We start from the raw sequence: 23,289 nt of genomic DNA on the forward strand, positions 1-23,289 counted from the left end.
AAAACAATCGGTGGCGGCGGTGCGGCGCGGCACACCCTTACCGCGACCCATCTATAGTGGTGCAAATGGCGGACGGTGGAGGATTTCGGATTATTTATGTAGATAAATAAAGTAAGATATATTACTGTTTAATATATGTATATAATATAAAATTCATTGCAGCAATCGCAACTATTGACATGTAACCAGCATGCATGATTTTGTAAAGATTATTTAAGGATAGTGCAAAACTAACAACCACACTGTGCGAACGTTCATTGTTTCATTCTATCCACGGAATGAAATTATGATTACAATATTGATTGAACAGGAAGTAAATATGCGTGCTGTCAATCAAACAAACAGAACTGAATAACAGGACTTGTTTGGCAACAGCGAAATTACTGGTTTAGTTTTAAATTTTAGAAATCAGGCAGCGAGTGGTCCATTTTGCCTCAATAAATGATGTTGACAGTTTTCCATCATGACATCGTAGATAATCGTTGGTATTACCGTCAAGGTGATGATTTGACCATCGCCGCAATCAATTGGGAAATTTCATCCTTCATTCCGATTACATTTTGGCCATTAATTTCCAGCAACTGATGCTCAATCAAAAGTCCGTTACGGCAGCGGAGGAATCTTTACAATGGCAGTGATCTTACCATTGTGAACTGGAATCCAACGGATCCGGCAGAGCTTTATGCAAGAACAGCGCGTTCGAACGGACGATCACGAACAACTAACGAAATATTGTTTTGTCGCTCTTTTTCAACAATTTATGGACATCATCGACCGAGTAACCAGCTACCATGTCCGTTCACCTGCAGGATCTGATCTCCAACCGAAGTCCCGCCAATGCAGCGGGGCCATTTTTTACCACCACACAAAAAAGACCCTTTATTGATGGCTTGTGCGCAGTCCAACCTTCTTATCAGCACCTTGCAGAGAATCAACTGTAATAAATATAAAACGAATCTCATGATAATCTTCGGAGTAGACAACATTCAAGCAGTTCTAAGAAGTGCTATGCAAGATTCTCAACAATTGAAAATTGAATGTAAACACCTCGGGATCAAGTCTGATGAGTCAGGTTATTGACCAAATCAAACTTGTATTTGTTTTTTAGACCTTGCTGCGCCCATCACTTTTGTTCCCTTTATAATAATTATAAAATGTTCTGTTGAACTTGAACTTGAACTTGATTGACTGCTCGTAGTTGCTACTCCATTATGACCAGACCAGCTGTTCTTGCTCAGAGAACCAACAGATGTTTGCTTGGGACTTATTCCTTAATGTGCAGTCATGGTGATCTCATTTGTTAGGTCACATGCACCTGACGTCAGAATGCAAGTCAATGTGGGATGGGGAAATGATGATGCAATCACTGCCCCACTGCAAGCCGAATATACTCTGCACTTGCCACGAGTTCATGCGGAATTTATTGGAATTTTTTAGGTTCGAGGGCAGATGTTCGTCTGGTTGTCGCAGAGGAGATAGAGAAAGCAATTGAGTAATTTTCTAATTGGATGTTGGAAACGAACTTTTTTTTTGTTCATTTCCACTAGCAGTTAATATAGAATAGCAATTTTAAGGTTTTGGATAGGGAAACAGAACGGTGTAGAAGCTCATTTCCAGTTCTAGCGATTGCTGGAACATGAAATATAGAAAGATACAAAGTAGGAGAAATGAAACGGACCTGAGATTAAACCCTACGACTCCTGCGTATGAGGCAGAAGCAGTGGTCATATGACTCCAAGCCGATTTATTATATAAAATATTCTGTTACACAAAAATTGAATGTCCTCATCAACGGAAGTCATTCTGATCACTCTAAACACAACTCATAAGTGTGGATATTGTCAGTGACTGAGTGGTCATTGAATGTGCCTGACTCCCACTCCATCAGGCCCAATATCCTATTCAGATTACGCCATTTGTTAAGATAATCATCGAGTTAAATATTAGAAAGAAAATTGAACGTATGAGGAATGGAATTACTCTATACCATCATATTTATTAACATAACTGGCGTAATCTAAATAGGCTATAACGTCTCGTTGAATTATCTCAGATGACGTAATATTTACGCCCTCCATCGTGTAGGAAAGTAAGTCTATACCTCAGGTGAGTACGATAGCCTACACAAAGCTGCATAGAAATAATGTCTCTCATCACAACAGAGCTGTTACTGTTTATTTTGCAGGATAACTAGTTTAAGCTCGTTCAGCGAAGAGAGGGGTATATCCGAGGTGCGATGTAAATGGGTCCTTTTCTCGAACTAATCCTGTTGAATCTGATGATTGTTTTAAAATTTAAATTAATATTTACCTCACGAATTCCGTTGGTAACCTGCCCGCGCTTCAATCCTACAGATCCCCCTGAAACAGGTGCAACCATGTTAGAATTGTTCACCGTCACTACGGCAGGCACTCTGATAGGCGTCATCCGGGTGTCGCTTCAAATATTCAGGCATGTTGGCGGCTATGACCTCGCGACTAAGCCCAAGCCCAGATAGTCTGCCAGATCTGGGTAAAATTCATTTTGCCATTCTGTCCGCATCACCACCGGAGCCAGGCAGAAGCCGAGCGCTGATTTGCTGGAGTAGGCTTGGAGGATCATGGAACGGGGCACTTTGCTGTTGAGCGACGGCATTCAGATGCATGATTCTGGATTGCAGAATTTTTTCCAATGCATGTCTCGAGTGATGGATACAGCGAATGATGAGATCTGGCTAGAAATATAAAAAATAAGAATTAATTAGGTACTACACTGGAGTCGGTTTACGGGCTCTGTTTTTCGAGTTTTCCAACATTAAAAACCATGTAAAAAGATTTTTAATCTGGATTGCGAAACGCAAATTTCAAACCACATAAGAAATCTTCGTAAAAAATAACCCCAGTGTATATCTCTTGACCAATCATGCACGATGGCGAGAATGGAGAACGTGGAAAGAGAATGGAAAGCAAGAGAAAGATAAAATACAGATCAAGGGTAGATGGAAAAAGAGAATTTGAAAATGGAGACAGAGAGAAAAGAAAAGAATACAAAGAAAGTGAAATAGAAAGTAGAGGAAGTGGAATGAGAGAATGAGAGAAATGAAAAAGAATCCAGAGAGGAGAGTACAGACATCAAAGAAAGAAGAAATGAAAACAAGAATGCAGAGAAGGAATGAAGGAATAAAGAAAATTGAGAGAAGAATAATAAAGGAAAATAGAGTTGAAAAACGAACGAGAAAGTTGAAAGATAATGCAGATGCAGAAAGAAGAAATGGATAAATAGAGAAGTAGAGAGAGAGAGAATACAGAGAATGTGGAAATGCAAGAGAAAATGAAAAATAGAGGTACAGAAGTGAGAATGCAAGAAAGTGGAAATAGAAGGTTATGGAGAAAATGGAAAAATGTAGAGCAAGAAGAGAGAATGCTGAGAACGATGAGAAAAGAATTTAGAGAAATGGAAAGAGAGAATTCAGGAATCAGTGAAATAGACAGTAAGAAAGCAAAGAAATTGTAGAAAGGAGTAGAAAGAAGATAAGAGAAAGTGGAAAGAGAGAATGTAGAGAAAGTGGACAAAGTGTAAAAAGAGAATTTCAGAAAAAGTGGAAATAAGAGAGAATATGAGAAAGTAAGAAAATCCAAAAAATGAAAAGAAAGTATATAACGAAGGAAATAGAGAATACAGAGCAAGTGGGAAAGGAATGAGATAAATTGAAAGAAAGAATGCAAAGTGAAAAAGAGAATTCAAAGAAGATGGAGAAAGTAGAGGAATTAGGAAATGAAAGAAAATGCAGAGAAAGTGAAAAGAAGAGAAAGTAGACAGCGAGAATGCAGAGAAAGTAAAAAGAAGAAAAGAAAAGAAAATGGAGAAAGCGGAAAAAGAGAATGCAAGAACGTGAGAAATGCAAAGAAATGGAGAGTTAAAAAAAATTGAAAGTAAAAAGAGAGAATGCCGAAAAAGTGAGAAGAGAGAATCTAGATAAAATGGAAAGGGAGAATTCAGTGAAATTGGAGAAAAAGTAAAGAAGCAGAGAATTACAAGAAAATGAAGAACGTGGAAAAAGAGAATGCAGAGAACGTGGAAAAGCAAAAAGAGAGAATGTAGGAAAAGTGGACAAGTTGGAAAGATAGAATGCAGAAAAAGTGAAGAAAGTAGAGAGAATGTAGAGAGAAGGTAGAAATTTAGAAAAGAATGAGAGATCGTGGAGAATGAACAAATAGCATACACAACCTCACTTGATCAGTACAGTTGCTGATGAAGAATGTATAGCCGCCAGACATTCTAGTGAAAGTACTATACGTATGTGGGAAGTGTTGGTTGAGAAATGGATTGCAAGTGATTTGATTATGCGTCCAATTTGGGAATCTCGAGCTCGTTCAGTGTGCTGCTAGGTTGCGAAGGCCGAAGGTCCTTCGTAGCTTAGTTGGTTAAGCACCGTCTAGCGTACTGTAGGGCATACACAGACAAACAGATACAATACTCGTGAAATTATTATCGTTCACTGATTTAGGTCATTTTAAATAATGCATTAGTTGGCCAAGATCACCGTGGCAGCGCATCGGATTTGCCTGAGTTTGAGTTTGTCACTAACGCCATCTGCTGTGATTTTCCCAACTTAGAAAAACTACATGTCGTTAGTGTGTACGACATGAATTGATGAGTGAATGCAATGTTATGTCGTTTGTTGTGGTCATGGGTTCGAGTCCATCGAAGGAAAGTGGTTACCTCAATACATTTTCCTAATCAATATCTTCCAATAATGTACATATCATATGAGCTACATTGTAAATAAATGCCCTAGTAACATTTTGGTTTTATGCTGGTTTTATCGTAAAATATGGACTTCAAGAGCGTTATAAATAAAATGTTACTTGATTGGAAGAATAAGACCTTTTAATAGAATATCGTATATTTATTTGATAAAGTCGTTGAAAATGTAAAGTTTAGGATTTTTTTGGTTTTCCAAACCTGGTGGAGCAATCCTATAAATATGTTTTGGGAAAATATTGATTCAACATTCTGATTGGAATGAAAAAGCCCGGTCAGAATTGCGCCTCATGCAGCGTGGAAAGAGAAATTCGAAGAGCGGGAAATGTTTCGAGCCAGCTAACTGCAAATTAATTTTGTTTATGGGAGTGATTTCAAAATATCCTCTCTCGCTTGGGCGCAGAAAAGCGTCCCAATTAGCAGCACCTGTTTTTCAAAAGTTATTTAAATTGATTTTTTATCAGCCTGTAGTGCTAAGGATCTTAGAACTTTTCAACAGACGATTGTTCTCAAATACATAAAGTGAGGTTTGAGCACAGAAATTAAAAATGTCACGAATGTCGCAGACAATAATGCTATTTACACTAATTGATTCTCGCGCCTAATTTCAGATTAGAGCAACATATTAGAAGAAGTTTTAGGATCCTTTGGGCCGATGTCTCACGTAGCGGTTTTCAGCTGTGCTGACGCAGCGTTACTCGGCGGTTGAATCAGCTGGGAAATGGCACGACAAGCTGGTAATTTACGCAAAACTTTACCGTCAAACCATCTGTCACCCCTAAATGTCATCCGTCTGCAGCTGTTGTCAGTCTGTCATTTCCATTTTCTCCAATATGAATACAGTTATCATTATCGAAGACATCAAACGAAATATTTAAAGAGGAAAGGAGCTTTAGAGTTTTATTCTATTATTGCAGGGGGTTTTGTTGACTGAATTTTAGGAAATGCCACAATATTCTTTTTATGCAAAGAATGTTTAGCCAAATTTGAGCATAATCAATTGGCAAAAAGCCCCTGAATTTAGAACAAAACCTGCTAGCTCGTCATTCCCCTTATTACAAATATAAAAGTTGATTTGATTTGTAGAAGCTCATTGCCCCTGAACAAGAATGAATAGGCAATGCTATTAAAACAGTCATGAGTTTTACATACCTATGATGTATTATCCCAAAATAAGTTCATTGATGCTATTTAGTAGAGAGTAGAAAATCATCTCACTGTGGATTTAAAAGTTCCTATTACTTAAAATGAAAGTTGAACTTTGAAATTAATTATAGATCTGTAAATTAAAATCATAGCCACATACGATGTTGTTTAAAACACGTTCTCAATATAAGACAGAGAGGGCAGAATGTATATGCTTTGCTTAATCCTAATATATTTTTTATCAATAATAAATAAATATTGCTAAATGTCATAATGTTCTTTATTTCCAACATAAATTTATTACTTCATATGGGGAGAAATCTTGAAAAATAGTGATCCAAGCATTTAGTTGTCTTGTCTTTGATATACGAGGTACGATGATTTTCATTAGTTTCATAACAAATAAATAGGGACGAATCATTTATTCTAATAAAAAGTCTAAACAGGTCTGATACCAGCAGTGCTCTACATATTTGGTACTCTAAATAAATTTTCACTCCACCGCACACACGGACTGATCGCTCCGTTGCCACAACACTAGAAGAGTCGCACTGATAGGGGTCTTACTGTGGCTCGCCACAATCTCACATCTCGGTCTCTTTTTAAAATTGCAATCCACATTGTTTGACGACATGCTTCCGCTGACATTCCTAAAAACATGTACATCTATCAGCAATAGAAAAGCTAAGATATAGGTCATTGCGCGCGGCAAACCTAACCTCACTATTTTGACAGGTACTGGTCCTGTTGTTTACGTTTCGGACTTAGAATTTTTTGATCCAAAAATCTGCATATTTCACGATGTTGAGACATTCCAGCATTCCTGCATTCAAATATTGGTAATCATCGATAAGCTTAGGTAATTAACGATCAGAAAATCAAAGAATGATAGAAGTATCTCAAAATTAAAATAAAATCGTCTGTAAGCCAGGACCAGTACCTGTCAAAAGTCGTGTGATGTCACTGTGCAATGGGAATGGTATCAAACTACATTTTATAACTTTTCTCCATGGCGGAACTGCATATCGCCTGCCTCTGTGTATACAGGGCTCCACGAAATGCGCTTTTTGGTTGAATTCTGCTCCCATTATTCAGTCCAAAACTGTCACATCGCTATTTGTTCGGAAATTAATTTTTTTCTGGTAAAGTTGGTAATAATAATACAATCAACGTCACCACACTCATCGCGCACATATTTCCGTTGACTTTAACTCTATTCGCCCTGGGATGTTTGCTTGTCAGTTCTTTCCAAAGGTGTTTGACGACTGGTAACATAGGAACGGAAGAAACACTTGCTGTCTGAATATCACTCACTATTATTTAAAGAAGTTAGATTTGAAATTTTGTTATTTGCAAACCAACGAAACCAAATGAACTGATTTGAAGTATTTTTGTTTGTTTTGATTTCGCCTGACAGATCTCCTTCGCAGATGTTTCCATTAGAAATCTTGTTGGAAAGAAAGAATAGAGAAATGTCAAAAATACTGCGGCACGCTGCGTTCCTGTGGGAATTGCGGTGACTTGTGGTAGCTCGCCGCTACATGAGACGCGTGTCGACGCTGCGTTAACGCAAGTGCGTGTGCATGATTCTATTTGATGTTGGGTACTGTACCGCAATTTATGACGCCGCGCACGCAAGTTCAAAACCGCTACGTGGATCATCGCCGTACTCGGTACATGTTTAATATATAAACACAATCAAAATCTGGGAAAAAGTTAGTAACAATTAGCCATGACATCAAAATGACATTTCTCGTCACTGGATATAATTATAGTATCTTCTCATCTCATGATTTCAATTTAATTACTATTAATTGCATCGATTGCATATTATTCGGCAACTTGGCCGTACAAAAATCTTTTTTTTTTTTTTGACGTAAATACGCTCTAAGGGTCTGTTCCTCATTTGAGAATTAAAATTAAAAGCGACAGTTCGAAAATTAGCAAATAACCTGGTCATAAGAATATTGGGCTACCTAACCAATAAGACATCGATGAAAATGATTCGATATCTGTCAAAAGTAATCTGGTCTGTGAGCAGAATTATTCGATACATTGAAATGTCACTTTTAAGTTTATTTTCAGTTTAATTATCCAAATGAGACAGACCCTAAGGGTAGGTACCCCCCGGTTAGATCAATTCATAAAGCTGGAAGTGGAAAAAGTGCTCTAAGGTTAAAGAGAACAAAAACCTTGCGGGAGACCTTACGGGTCACCTCAGACATATTAAATGAATTTGCCATAAATCCCAATAGGAATTTGTAGTGATCGGATGGAAACGGTAGTCAATTATGACTTACCTTACGATGTGTTCATTCCTTCCCGCCAGGAGTGGGGGAGATGGACCACGTTCCAACAGGCTCTAAATTTCTTCACAGATGGTCTGAAAAAGAATAATCTGACAGGATCCGGAATCTGCACTTCAAAAAATTTCTGTCCACTTAGGACAGTGGCCCAGTATTTCAGGCGGAAAATGCAATATTAGAATGTTATTATGCCTGAGGAGAAAGTATAGATCTAAAATATGTATTTTCTCTGACAGCCAAGCGGACTTTCCTAAGTCGCTTAATAACTACACTTGTAACTCAAAGCTAGTGTAATGCATTCTGGCTTTGAAAACTTATCCATACGCAATCGAGTCTACCTATATTGGATCCAGGACATGCGGTCTAGAGGAAACGAGATTGCTGATGAGCAGCCAGAATGGATCTAATGAAAGGTTCATTGGCCCTGAGTTCTTCGGATCTCAGACTGTCTGTAAAAATGGAACTGAACAAATATATGGTCAACAAATCACATCAAACTGAATGCATCTTCCCCATACGAGCCAATCCAAAAGGCTCGTAAGCATTAACCCCAAGAAAACCCAACAACCATTAGGTCTCAACAAAAGGGATCTCAACGACCATACGGTCTAATAACCGACACTGCCCTGCAGATACCATCTACAAAAGATCGGAGCAATCCAAACCTCAAATCTGCCGCTTCTGTGACGAGAGAAAACATCAGAACACATCCTCGTTGGCTGCAGTGCACTCACCAACGTAGGTTCAGTTCTCGCAAGCCCTTTAGGGCCTGCTAAGGACATATGGATTTTATCCCCAGACGTGGTTGGCTTCAAAAGCTAGTCTGCCGAATGGGAGTCAGATACTGTAACTCAGGATCTCTATTCATCAATAATAGATGGTCTTAGTTCAGTCGATACCAAGGTATCCAGTGACAAACAAGTTACCTAGGATAATCAGTATTTCACAAAAAGGGTATATCACAATAGTCCTAAATCTGGACGCAGTGATCTTCACCGACAAACGAGGAAAAAAAAGGAAGGCTCGGATAATAGGGTGACAAATGAAAATTTCCAAATTGAGACCGTCACGAAATCACAAGATTTCGAACTTATATACGCCTTTGTTCTCCGATGATTTTCAGACTTATATCAATCGACCCGGAAATTTCTACAAGGAAGATCCATTAATTATGTAACGCAAAGGAAATTTTCTAACCCCCTCCCCTCTATGTCACACTTCTTTGTAAGGATGGCGTCTGAAATTTGTATAGGGTTGTCACACTTCGCTGGACCCCCCTCAAGCGTTACGTAATTTGTGGACGTTCCCCAATTTTCAGTTATATTAAACTTTGCATTATGAACGAAAATAGGTATTGGATCATTTTGGCAGCACCTCTTCTTGTCCGGAAGAGTCTCGTTTCAGCCGTCGCCTTAAAGCGCGGTTGGCTTTTTGACTCTACGTAAAAAAATTCAATTATTTAATTTATTCAATTCCATTAACGCAACAATCAGACGTAAATGATTTTCATTTTTCATATATACCGTCGCGAATCTGAAACAAATTCATTTAGTGTGTGTATATTGAATATTACCTTTTAGAATGAAAGTAGGTGCTCGCTCATGGCAAAATGTATTGAGCAAAATCATACTTTTGATGTTGATTATGATGAAAAAACCATCAAGCTCGGAAACCCTGCAGAAAAGTTGCAAATGTTTCATCAATTCTTATTATAACCTTAGGTAACGGTTAATGTTTTAATCAGCTCTGCAAAAAAAAGCTACAAGGTAATGGTAATATCCAAGGTACATTGTCATTTGACGCATCAAATGAGAATTTGTTTATTTCTAATCCGGAACCGATCCCATGAGGTTTTGTCAGAAGCGATTGCGTTGCGTGGACTACATCGGTGGCGTTGTCAGTCCACGAGAATGCAATACAATGCTGGAAATGAGAACTGGATCCAGATTTGCAAGGATCAAAGCAGCGTCTTGTCGTTTCGGATACACTGACCAGTTCGCTGGACGAAAGACCATCTAGTAGTACGGGGACACACAGCTGTGAGTTTCATCACTCAATATACGACTAGTGGCGGACTTGCGCGCGTGTCTCGACTAATGAACCGAGTGGGCCGAGCTATCGATCCGGATGATTGAGTTGGAATACAACTGGGTCACTCCGAGGTCACTCCTCCTAACCACTGCACGATCTTCGATGCTAGCACAGCACTTGGTTACTTGGCTGGTTTGTATATTTCAAAGAGGAACATCATAGCCAACCGGAAGCTGTGGAAATTTTGTTTGATTCAATACCAATAAAAAATATTAAAAATTTCTGCGGTTTCATAGGTTTCAAGATTTTAAATAAAAGAATATACTAAGATGGAATGAAATATATTAATAAACGTAATGATTTATTGTTATTTTTTATAATAAAATCATGCATCGACCTTTATAAAGACTATATGAAATTTAATCATGTATATGAGTATCTGACATAAATGTATAAGTTTCATGTTAAGATTACCTTATGAAATGCTGCATAGCATATATATAAATTAGGTATATATTACGAAAACCACAAGGCAAAAATATATGTAGTCCGAAATATATTCATTGTGTACAAATTCTTTTGTGTGCTTTTTGTGCAGTGTTTCGCACAAAAGTAGAAACATAGAGTCAGACTACCAGACCGGTCAGAAACAAATGTATTGCGATAAATCCTAAAATTTTTATTCAACCTTTGGGTTTTTCCCAAAGGAGACTCAGCGCCAGGGATGCCAGGGATATTTTATAGATGTCTTCACAGTCGAGTAAAATGTCTCAAATGTCTTCAATATCAAATGTACGATTATCAGTGAAAATTTAAAATCCTATAGGTTTGTAACATCATCTCATTGATTTCATGTATCGTTTATTTTTGATCCTCAAATTGTTAGAATTCAAAGAATACTTTTTAAATCTTCATGGTAAGATTTCTAATGAGTTCTTTAAATAAATTCCAATACGATTTTTTTAAACTGATTTTCCTTGTTGAATCTATTTCGAGATTTATTTTAAAGACTTCTTACCTTCCACAGATTTTCGAAGATATTTCGAAGAATTTCTGGAGAAACTTCTGGATAAATTCCTGATGATTTATCGAAGATTCTAAAGGAACTCCTGAAGGATTTCCTGAGAGAATTACTGTTAGGTCATCCAAAAGATTTTCGGAAATTTCCCAGATAAATTTCTGAAGGAATCCGATGAAATGCTAATGGAACTTCGGAGGAACTACAGGGAGGAATTCCAAGGGATTTTCGGGAGAATTTGGGGGGATTTTCGGAGGAATAACCAAGCGATTTTCCTGAGAATAACTGAGAGTTTGCAGTGAAGTTCGAAGAAATTTCCAAGATCTTCAGGGATGAACTTCTGATGAACATCTTTGGAGGAACTTCCCTGGGGTATATAAATTTCCGAAAGAATTCTGGATGAGATAACGAGAAATTCAGAGCTACTTTCAGAGGCATTATTGGAGAATCTTTTCGGCTATTGCTGGAGCACCATCAGGAGCAATTCCTGGAGCACAGATTCAAGGTTCTTGGCGAATTTCTCGAACGCCTGCAGGAAGCTTCGAGGGAATTCCCTGGACAGAATGCCTAGAAAAGTCAGAAAGAAACAAAACTAAGAATTTCTGAAGGAACAACTGGAGGACTTTCTCGACGGAATTTTGGGATCCTACGGAGGAAGCATCTGGACGAATTTATGGAGGAGCTCTAGAGGTACTTTCAGGAAATTTGGAAATTTGAAAGATTCTAAGAATCATGACGAATCCCTGAAGGGCTTAATGTGGAATTTCAGAAAGAATTCCAGAGATGGATTTTCCTGGAAAAATTCTCCTTAAAGGGATTTCCAGTTAAAATACTGGCAGAGTGCCTTAAAAGATATTTATTGAAAAATACGGAATTCAAGGAAGAATTCAAGAAAAGTGTAGCGAGTTAACCCTTGAACTTTCTCGAGTCTTAATAAAAGCTCTGGTGATTTTATTATGAAATTCCTCTGATTATTTTCAAAAGATTCTCCGTACAAATTAAAAATAATTTAATTGGCTATTTGTCGACATTCAAGAATTTTCTATGGAAACTAAGAAAATTTTCTGAGAAGATTGAAAAATTTCTTTAGAAATTTAGAACTTTCCGTAAAATGTGGTACATGGAATCCGAGCAACCCTGAAATTTTAAATACACATCTGGAGTACATCCACGAAAACATATAGACAAATTTCTTGTGGAAATGAAAATGAGATTCTTTGGGAGTTTAGAAGATTTTCCCGCCATTTGCCCATACTGAAATTATTATATATTTCAAGATAATTTGAAAGAATTTTCAATTTCAATTCTTGATTTTCAAGGAGAAATTCTCAGAATTTGCATGTTAATTCTTTTTTATTTTCACGAATAATATTAAAAAACGAATTTTTCATTTTATTTTTGTTCAAAGAAAATTCATCAAGTTCTTTAAAATATTCTTATTCTCGACGGATTGGAACACTGAAAAGATCAGATGAATTATAAAGAAATTTAAAAAAAATGTTTCTAGCCTCAAAAAGTCATAATAGAATTTATCTTTCTTGCCGTTTGAAATAAATTAGATCGGTCATTGCGTTCTGATACCGATCGCATCTTTTAACAGACAGTGGACGCCACTGCTACCAAGAAAATTTAAACGAGATGACTTGCCATCGGGATTTTTTTAACCAGCACATAACAAAAGTACGTTTGAGTCTACAATGCACTTGAATCATGAGACGAGTTTGTACCATTCATTTAATCTCACACTTTGATTGTGAGTCTTGACTGATACGTATTTCGACCCAACAGTAAGGTCGAAATACGTATCTGTCCAGGTACAATCAAGTGGTGGAATACATCAGATTATACAAACTGTCTTATATCAAGATAAAGCATTCACTAAAAGCTCAAAAATAATTTTCTTAACAAAGTCTAAATGCGTTGCAATTAACTCTTATCAACCGACTGAGTGTCAAATGAATTTTTTGTTTGGAATTTTAAGCCTAGAGGCATTAGTCATTAGGTATCTGTTCTATATTAATAACAGCCCATATTAAATCCTAACCGTTGATAACCAAATAAAAAAATCAATTTAATTACACCCCTTTACATCGGATGGATAATAATAATGGATGGAATACCTCGAATGTTTGAATATTATTCAAGATTTTGTTTAAATAATGTTTTAATTACAAGAATCAAATTATTAAAAGATAAAAATATAAAGCATTTTCTTTTCATTTCACTGAACTGGATGGTTTGATGACCGTTTGATTGTTACCAGATTCATCTGTTTTTGCCGTTGTTTTCCACCAATTTCAAGCTAAACAATTCTATCCCTTCAAACTCACTTCACAGTACATAGCATATCACATTTTTAACTACGAATATAATTATATTTTAAAACAATGGATTTTGTATAGTTTGATATATAGGTTTATTTCGAATAACGTTCAATTATCCTTGTCCGTACCCAACTGTTTACATGGCTTGCAGTACTCAAGGTTGCCGACCGTGATTTTATTCCAAAAGCGCTTGAATGAATCACTGTGAATTAACCTTATGTTTGTAAAATAAATTTAATGAAAGATAAATTCATGACAAATACAGAATTGAACTGATAAGATGGAAATCAAATAAAAAACAGCAATTTGTAATTATATTTCAACTCAAATAAAACATTGAAGAATTCGCATCACTGCAATCATAAGCCATGTATACACACAGCAATAGTGTGCGTATTTTATGTTGGAAACAGTATTGATATAGGTACATGGCTAGGATTAACTGTTTTGAAATGTTATTGAAATAGGCATGGCGGTGATGATGTTTTAGCCAAATACTAATAAAGTGATGAAATTTATTTTGGTTACTAAATTGTTTTCAATTAAAATTATACGAGCTGAGCATAATTATTCCTATGTTTTGTGATTATTGGGTGAGAAACAATGCATTTCATAGCATTGCCTTATTGTTATTGATATAGAACAGATACCCTGGTGTAGAACTTTGTTTTATCTGCATTTACGTTCAGCCAAACTGCACCAAGCGGCTTCTGGAAACTGACTTGAAAAATTTTATTCGCACGAGAGGAAAACGGAATCATTCTACATCAGTGCATACGTATATTTGATGAATGATGTCCAGTTATGAGGTTGGGGGATGTTCGATAACTTCAGATCAATTAAATCCACTAAACGAAAGCTTGGGGCAGAAAAATAGTTGAATTTTTTGTTTATAATAGTATTTTGACAGAACCCCGACCATTTAGAAGTCGCAAAATTTATAAGTTAGTAATCAAATTATATTTTCTATTCGCTGTCTTATTGATTGTCTACAAGTATTTTTAAGTAAGTCTTCAAAGTCTTCAAAATGTCTTTATGAACAATGTTTCACAGAGATTCAAATGTCTTCAAATCGAAGACATGTTCCTCAACTGGCATCCCTGCTCAGCAAGATCATGACAAGGGGAAAGTTATAAAGTTGAACCTGATTTTGACAATTGTCGCTCCATTGTTTGTGGAGAAACTGACAAAAAAATAGAGCTTTTATTGAATTTTTCATTGTCAAATGCAAGTTTTGACAGTATTATTCATGTATGATAAAAAACATGTATAAAAGGTCTATTTGGAGTTAGCTGAAGACAAATGTCATTGTCTTCAATGATGAACGAGCCTTAATGCAACAATAAAATGTAATGTAGTATGGTGATGCATATAGGGGCATGTTTGTGCAGGCATGAGAAGATTGGTTTCAGATAATTAGCTTATTCGCTTTGTCTGATAGTTCCACGCAAATCATCATCAGGCAGCTGAATGTTTCGCCACCTGCTGATGGTGTTGGCTCTGCGCGAGAGCTACTGGACTGTCAAATCGTCGTTTGGAATCTATGTTTCAAAAAAGCAGATAAGTCAGTTTTAAAATTTTGTCTTGAATCGTAGAGGCTTTTGAAAATAGGTCATGTGCAAAAAGAGAATCTTCGATCTATTCTTTCAATTATTATGAAACTATGCCAAAATTTATTTCTGAATATCTTACAGATATCCAGACAAATTTGTCTATCCTGTTGAAGTGAAATGTACCAAACATGCAAAACTAAACGATATATTAGCTAAAGAAGCGTGATCAGAATCTCTTGCTGGTACATATCGACCTATTCTCAGCACCAATTGTTATTACCAATGCCTCATAATGTGCAATTAGCGTAATGCAATTCGTACAAATATATTTATATTAAACTCAGTATTGGTGTGCCTTTCTCGCGCATTAAAAATAAGAAAAACAAAGAGAGGTCATAGCAATTTAGAGGATTTACTTTTTCCATTCAATTTATGTATTTTACTACAATAGTTGAAAAAAACCAAAAATTTCATTTTTTTTTTTCTTTTTGGCAGAAAACAATGTTTTTTAATAACTTTAGCGACGACCGATGGTCCAATTTATAGGAAACAACTAGACGCAATCCACGTCGACTGCAACTTGTTGATGAGCATATACCAAAAAGTGTGTCTCTTTTGTACACACACACACACATACATATTACACAGAACATCACCTCAATTCGTCGAACTGAGTCGATTGGTAATAACATTCGTTGGTCTCCGAGCCTCTATCTAAAAAGTCTGGTTTTGAGTGATCCTATACTTATGTAATACTTTGTATTACGAGAAAGGCAAAAACGAAAACGGAAAATGCGAGCTTTTTTTTTGCCAACCTAAAACTAATATGCTGTTACATATTTATTAAAAATTATTGTCAAGGGGAGGGGTAATCTTCTGCTTCTACTGAATCGAGCGGTAAAATTGAACGCAGAGGTTTTGTGCTGGGAAGGTTCTAAGATATTGAGACCTTTCCTTTGAAATCTGGTTCTATACAAATGAAACACCACTCATCATAATCACCAACTAAGTATATTTCAACCGTTTGTAATTGTCGGCAGATTTCCAAGCTCCGCAACATCAAGTTTCACGAGAAGAGACATTTTTAAAATTTTAATGTTTGACACCGTAACTGAATGATTTTCTGATACATGTTCAGCTACCTTAGACCTAAACTCATTTTGAACTTTACTTCGCCTTCTTAACCTTACTTCTGCAATATGTTCTTTGGAACTCTTGCATCTAACGATGAGATCTTTTGTTTGACCTTCCATACATACTTTTATCACACTGTGAACAATTAATTTGATAAACTCCCGGCCTTATTTAACATTTCCCACTCTATCCTTGTGGAGAGTGGTTTCAACAGTTCTAGTTGATTGCTTCGTTGAGAATAAATCGATGCCGAATTTCAGTCGATGGCGTAGCTGGTAAGGATGTGTTGATCATAGGGACCGATACCTCTTCAGCGGTTCATCGATCGGTGCCGTATCACGTCTGTTTTTCCGTAGGTTCCTCCTGCTTCTGTTGGATCTTGCAAGCTTGAGATACATTCATTTTCCTCGCCATGTCAATCTGTCCGTTCTAGTACAACTTCCAAATGGTTCGTTAATCTCACTGGAACGTTTGGGAACAATGCCACATGTCGAATGACTCTGTCTTAAGGGACAAGTGAAGACATCCACCAAGCTCAAAATAATTTTCAGTATTTATTCTAAAATTCCTCCAAAATCCTTTTGAAGATTACCGAATTCCTTCGCTATTCTCAAGGAGGATTTTAAACATCTTCCAGAATGAATCCAGTAATTTTTTCAAAAATTATCTAGTGGGAATTCTCGAAATTTCCTCTTAGACATAAGGTCCACATCGAATTATTTCTTCAATTCTTTCTAAGATATCCTAAGACTCTGGAAATTCCTGCAAGAATTTTCGAAAGCCCCTTTGAGTAATAATTTTGAAATATTCAGAGTTTTTCAAAATTTCTAGGATAAAATTTAAAGAAACACCTGGGGAATTCTAACGAATTTGTAAGTGCTGGTTGTTAGGTGATGGCTGTTGAGGAAACTGCGTAAATGTAGCCCCAATGCGTGAACTATTTGTGAATAGTAGATAAAACTCAATTTTATGGACACTTCTACGGAATCTTAAAACTCAAAGGAAAACGCGTTTGGCGGCACGTTAATAATACCAAAGCAATGGACAACATTTCATTTATGATTTTGCTTAAGGTATCGCAGCATGCATATATTTATTACAAGCATCTTAGATTTCTCCAAGAATTGTTTTGGACATTGTTTACATCTTCAGAAATTCTGGATTTCTTTAAAAAGCATCCGAAAAACAACTTTAGGAAATAAATTTAAAAATAATTTTCAAATTCTCAATGTTTCTTCGAAAATTGAGAATGAATTTTAAGAATTACTTCAGTATCCTGAGGTAGAGTTCTCTTAAATTCAAAGATTCTGGAATCTTTCCAAATCATCTATTTGATTTTTAAACCATCTCCGAAACTCCTTAGAAATATCTACGAAAACATTTTGGTAATTGGATATACCTTCGAAAAATTCCTTTGGGGATTTGTTTGAATTGCTTTTACAAATTCCTTTTCGAAAATTATTATTAAGGTTGAAATTTGCGTTGAATTTCATTTTTTATTTATTTAGGATTCATTTAGAGTTCCTTCAGGAATTTCACTGAAATCCCTTTAAGATACTCACAACAATTTAAAATCAAAAATTCTTCTATAAATTCGTTAATGCTGAACTCATTTCTTAATTAAAAGGACGTTAATAAAATTTCAAAAATCAAGATTTTCTAGAAAGTCTTCAAGAAATTCCTGAACTTTCAAAGCAAATCTTCGGAACTTTCAGGGGAAATTGTTTAGGATATTCATGGGTTGTTTCAGTAAATTCTTTCATAGAAATTTCTTGAAATTCCTCTGGAATTTCTCTGAATTTTGAATTTCTTTAAATATGTTAAAGATCATTATTCTTCTGAGCCTACTCACTATTCACTTTTATGTATCAACAAACAGATACGTATTTCCTGTTTCCTCACTGAAATCTTTTCAGTGTTTGTTATCGACAACAACCGATAACAAACCTAAAATCGATAATAAATACTGAAAAGTTTTAAGTAGGAAACGAAATACGTAAGCCTGTTTGTTATATAAAAAGTGATAGTATAAACGAAGAATAATAGTCTTCTAACCTTGCATTTCTAAGACGCCTTAAAATAATTAATCATTCTTTAAACATCAAGGATCAAGCTTCCGATCAGAGCTTGGGTACAAGACGAGGTGAGCTGACCAGGGTACACCAGAATGACACTTGCAACGAACGTGGGGCGCAAGGGTGGAGAAATGGATGGAGAGATGCGGCCTCGAACCGTGTATTGTGGCGTCAAATTGTTGATTCAGTGTTATCTATTTAGATGTAAGATAAATAAATGAATGAAACATTATTTTTAGATGATTTTATACAAACGAATTCCCGCTTTCGGTTGAAAATGAACTTTACGTGTTTGTTGTTAACATGCGTCTTGATTTGCTTGGGCGAATACAATATGAATTCCATTATTTTGGATTTCAAAAATGGTATAGACCTATTGGAATAGTTTATACAACAGCAGCAGCAGTGTTGCGCATTCAGAGTTGCCTGTTGATTTATTTATTCAGAGGTCAGATTTCGCGTCTTTTTATATAGTGTCCTTAAGGTGATTATACAATTGGTACCGTGGAGAATTTCAGATTTTTTAACTTTCACTTTAAACTTTAATTTAATTTAATAGAGTCTAAATAGATCAAAGAATCGACTGAGACAATAAAACGAGATAAAATTTTAGACGCTGCAGGAAAAATGCTGACAGGCATATCTGCTCCGTATGTCCCGATACTAATTACCTAGGATGTAGTACATGACATAACTTTAAATACTAAAAACGAACTGAGTGTATATTGCCTCAGAATGTACAGCTTATGTTTAATATGTCAGCACTTCCGCTCTTCAACGTTCCATTTATTAAACTTAAAAATCTGTCACCACATTTACCTGTTGACTTACATACCTCTGAGATCACTTATCCTGCACGCCGACAACCGCATCGTTTCCTTGATCACTCGAAACACTCTCGTCCGTGATAAAGGCAAGGAATTCATTTCCATTGACATGTCGTGGCAAACGTTCCAAGTGTGCGCAAACAGTACGTACAATATTATTGTCACGCTCGATCTTTATTGTGTGCCGTTCGTCTGGTATTGATGTGCCTTCCTGCAGTAACTTACTTGCTGTATTCACAATGAGACACAAACACTGGATCCACTTATCGAAACCCTCCGAAGTGATGTTGGAGGGCTTCTTGGAGATAAACACTTCCATCTGGAATATGATGGTAATGATCGAGGAAAGCAGAAACTTGCAACAGGTCAGGTAACGGATAACCTTATCCGTTACTATCATTTGAGCCACATTCAACAAATCCGAAAATCTACTGTACTGCACATGGCGCTCAAATTCGGTGTATAGATCGAAAATGATTCCATCTCGATCATCTCGGTCCTTCTTCGACATGAATGGAATCGCCGAAAAAATAGTATTCCACAGTTCCCATCGACATGGATGATCGCTCAACATGACACATATACGGCGCAGTAGGGTTTTGCCTTTACGCACAGCCAACATCGATATAACTCTATCCTGGGCGAGACCGTTCATTAAGACCGTAATTAAATCCTCAAATGTCTCTTGTTCTACATCAGTAGGTTGGTCAAATATCTGATCAGGATTTCGCTGATGAAGAGAAAGCTCTTTCTCCCGCTTTTCTTTGGCAATCAGAGCAGCTTCCATTGCTAAAGGATTTTTCATGTCTTCCATCTTCAGCAAACATTTGTAAAGAGTTTCGATGTGCAGCAGAATATGGCGAGATTTGCGTTGCATGGACAGCTCTAGTCCCACACAGTTGGACTGCGCAGTTGATTCGTTCCCAACGACGTCCATATCGATAAGTTTTCTCGGGGCTTTGACACTGCCGCATTGTAGCTTTCCGAGAGAGTTTTCAAACTGAATGGGTGTGTATGATCGGTGTTGCTGCTGATCAATCGGCTCGTTGTTGTTTGTCTCGGAATGCTTTCGCTCGTGCCCACTGTTTCTTGTCAACGAGGACATCAATAAAAGTTGGGCATTTCCTCTTGGTTGCATAAACGGGTGATTCAACTGATTATCCTTGTACGCTTTGCTCTCATTCAATGATGATCCTCTGGAGGCGGCTAAGCGTTCCTTGTAGATGGTGAAGTAGTAATCGTTGATATATGGAGTATCCACATTCAGCTGAGTTAGTTGAATCCCAATAAGCCATTGTTTTTCGCGATTGGACATCATGTTGTCGTACTCGTCAAATCCTGTGTTCCTCGAAATAGTGCTAATGTTCCGTTGTCTGTGTTTATTGCAACTTTGCTGACGATAAAAAGAAAGCATTGGATGATTTTGTTGAATTTCCTGCACCAACTTCTTATTAAACTGATTATTTGGTATGTTTTGAATTTGATTTAGCTGAGGAATGTGTGGGACTAAACCCAACTGATGGCTGAAACCAACAGAAAAAGCTGGGTGCATCCTAAAGTTATTCATTGGTGGTAAATATTGAGCCGGCAAAAAATTGTACGGTAAGAACCCCACTGGAATACGTGATTGATGATTTAGTAGGGGTGGCGGAGGGAACATTTGATTTCGTGTTGCCATTATTGGTTGGGAAGATTCTTCGGGTTGAGGGTTGTTCGATGGAACATAAATGGGTTTCTTAATTTCAATGTGTTTTTTATTAGCTTTCTGTGCTTCCCATTGAATATCTTTTTTTCTCTTTAGATCTTGGTGTTGCTGCATGATATTTCTTTCGATGTCTTCTACCGATTGCATCATCGGGACATGCGAGCCAGAACCAATCCCAAATTGATTAGACATTTGATTTTGGACAACATTTGGCGATTCATTTGCACTATGAGGTAACGGCAGTACTTCCACTCCGGGTTTGCTCATAGAATTGTCCCAAATGCTTGGATCTAGCCTAAGACGGTTAGAAATGTCATCATTCAAACTTAAATCTTCTCCACTACTACACAGGCGCTCATCACAATCTTCTAAATTAAAACACAGATCAAATTCATCATCGTTCAACAGATCAGCCCGTGATTTCGTGGCATTGTAATTTTCCATGATGCATAAATGGTCGCTCGTTTCCATTCGAACCAGTTCTTCATGCATATTCTCCCAGTCTCCCTTGTCCAAGTTACCGAACGTTTCATCATTAAATGCATCGTAGTCGCCTTCGGAGCCCGAACCACCATTGGTCGCACCGTTTGCCGGTGGCTTACTCCTACCGGGGACGATGTCGAAAAACGAGCCCATTTGTTGCAAAACCTTTGCTAAACGTTTGTCAGGAAAGTTCAAACCATTTGAGAATATTTTTGCGAATTTTCACCTGCTATAACTGGGAAACTATTTAATAGCACGAATATCACTAAGTCTTTCCGATAACTTATTTTTGAGTTCTCTTTCTCTAAACAAAAAATTGACTTTTGCTCGACTATACACGGAAGCTTTCATTTACCCATTAATAGGTACTTTTCGTACCCATTTCAAACAAAAGCAGCATAACTCATTTAATGGGTAAATCGCATTTACCCATTAATGGCTACTCCCATTGAACTTCAGAAAATGGTAAATTTCATCCCCTGTTTTGCTATTGAAAATGTATAAATTTACCCATTTTTCCAAATAATTTTTGGATTTTCAATTCATTGCAATATCTTGGAGATAATTTGAAGAAAATACCAAACACCAAGGTTTGTCGGAACATCAATGTTTATTTTATATAAATATAAGATTGATTGTCGATTTCCCGTGTTAAATTGTGTATCTCCTTGGTGGACCTTGACTTGCAGAAGGTGAAGTGTCCCGATCGGCCACTTTTTGCTTCATCCATACTGGGTTTCTGTAATGGAAACATATGTGCTCTTTTCTTCAACTATTCCAGTTGCCAATAAGAACCACTTACCTTGTCCTGAAAGTCCAGCGTTGTAATTGTTCCGTAATTGTATTTTAAATTAGTTTTTTGTAGAATTTAATTCTGCCGCAGAAAACAGGCAAAATGGCTGCCTTTATTTTTCAACTTTTGGAAGGGTACGATTTACCCATTATTTATTATTAGAAGACATTCTGTATAATGGGGTGAAAGTACACTATTCGAGGTGAAAAAAAATTACCCAATATTTGACATATCAGTATTGATGCAAAAAATGGGTATATGAAACCCTTTAAATGGGTATTCGCAAATGTCCGTGTAGACATTCAATAAAATAGTTTGGCGCACAGCGTACACTGAACGAAAACGTCCGCCTTAATCTGAATGATTTGTCATCCAACTGCCTTCAAACTTATATATATATACAATCTCTTATCATATGATGCAATGGAATGGATGATTTTCCATCCGGAATCGGACTATAATCATTCAAATTTCGGAAGAATAAAGTTTTAAATTTGAAGTTATTTCTTACAAGCATAATAAAAGAAATAAACTGAATATTTATCATTTCAATAAGTATTGATCCAAAAATCATTCAAACTTGACTGACTATAACCATTAGGGTCTCGCCGACATTTCTCACCAACACGAACGCAGGTTCGTGGTTGCAAACAATCCCATTTGATTTTGCCGTGACAGCTGCTCGTGGTTGCAAACAAACCGAGTAAAAGTGTGAGTGAAACGTGCGTGTACGTACACGACCGCTGAAAGCCTAATTGACGAATACATAGACCGAAATGTCCGGTACAAAGCCATCAGAAAATCGGGCACCATGTCTTCTTCTTCATTTTGAAGAAAATACCCCTCGTGGGTGACGAATTACATAAATATTTTACGACCGCTGACTTACCCCTCTCAACGTTTTGACAGTTTGTTTGTTTGTTTTTCGTGAGGGAGAATGGCATTGCGTCGTCGTTTCGGTTTTGAATCGACGCATAAATAAATATTAATAAGTATTGCGCAGATTCCGCCTTATTAGACTCCTGCGCGAAATTATTTGCGTGAATATTTTTCCCGTGCAACACACACAAATGAATTGACACTGTTTATTGTTTATTTGAGTAAACAAAAACATGTGTGTTCGATAAATAACAACAACAAAAAAACAATTA

At 36.7% G+C, this 23,289-nt stretch overlaps 1 protein-coding gene and 1 pseudogene across 1 annotated transcript; both read right to left on the minus strand.

Moving 5' to 3' along the window:
• Positions 1-278: 278 nt before the first annotated feature.
• Positions 279-19,017, minus strand: LOC134209696 (syntenin-1-like; annotated as a pseudogene).
• A 128-nt stretch (positions 19,018-19,145) lies between these two features.
• On the minus strand, positions 19,146-21,653 carry LOC134216191 (protein PAT1 homolog 1-like). The gene has a single exon (XM_062695144.1). It carries the CDS (start codon positions 21,496-21,498, stop codon positions 19,174-19,176), a length of 2,325 nt encoding a protein of 774 aa, XP_062551128.1. The 5' UTR covers positions 21,499-21,653; the 3' UTR covers positions 19,146-19,173.
• Between the last annotated feature and the right edge of the window lie 1,636 nt (positions 21,654-23,289).

The sequence above is a fragment of the Armigeres subalbatus genome, chromosome 2 (genome assembly GCF_024139115.2).
Source record: "Armigeres subalbatus isolate Guangzhou_Male chromosome 2, GZ_Asu_2, whole genome shotgun sequence".
Classification (NCBI taxonomy): domain Eukaryota; kingdom Metazoa; phylum Arthropoda; class Insecta; order Diptera; family Culicidae; genus Armigeres; species Armigeres subalbatus.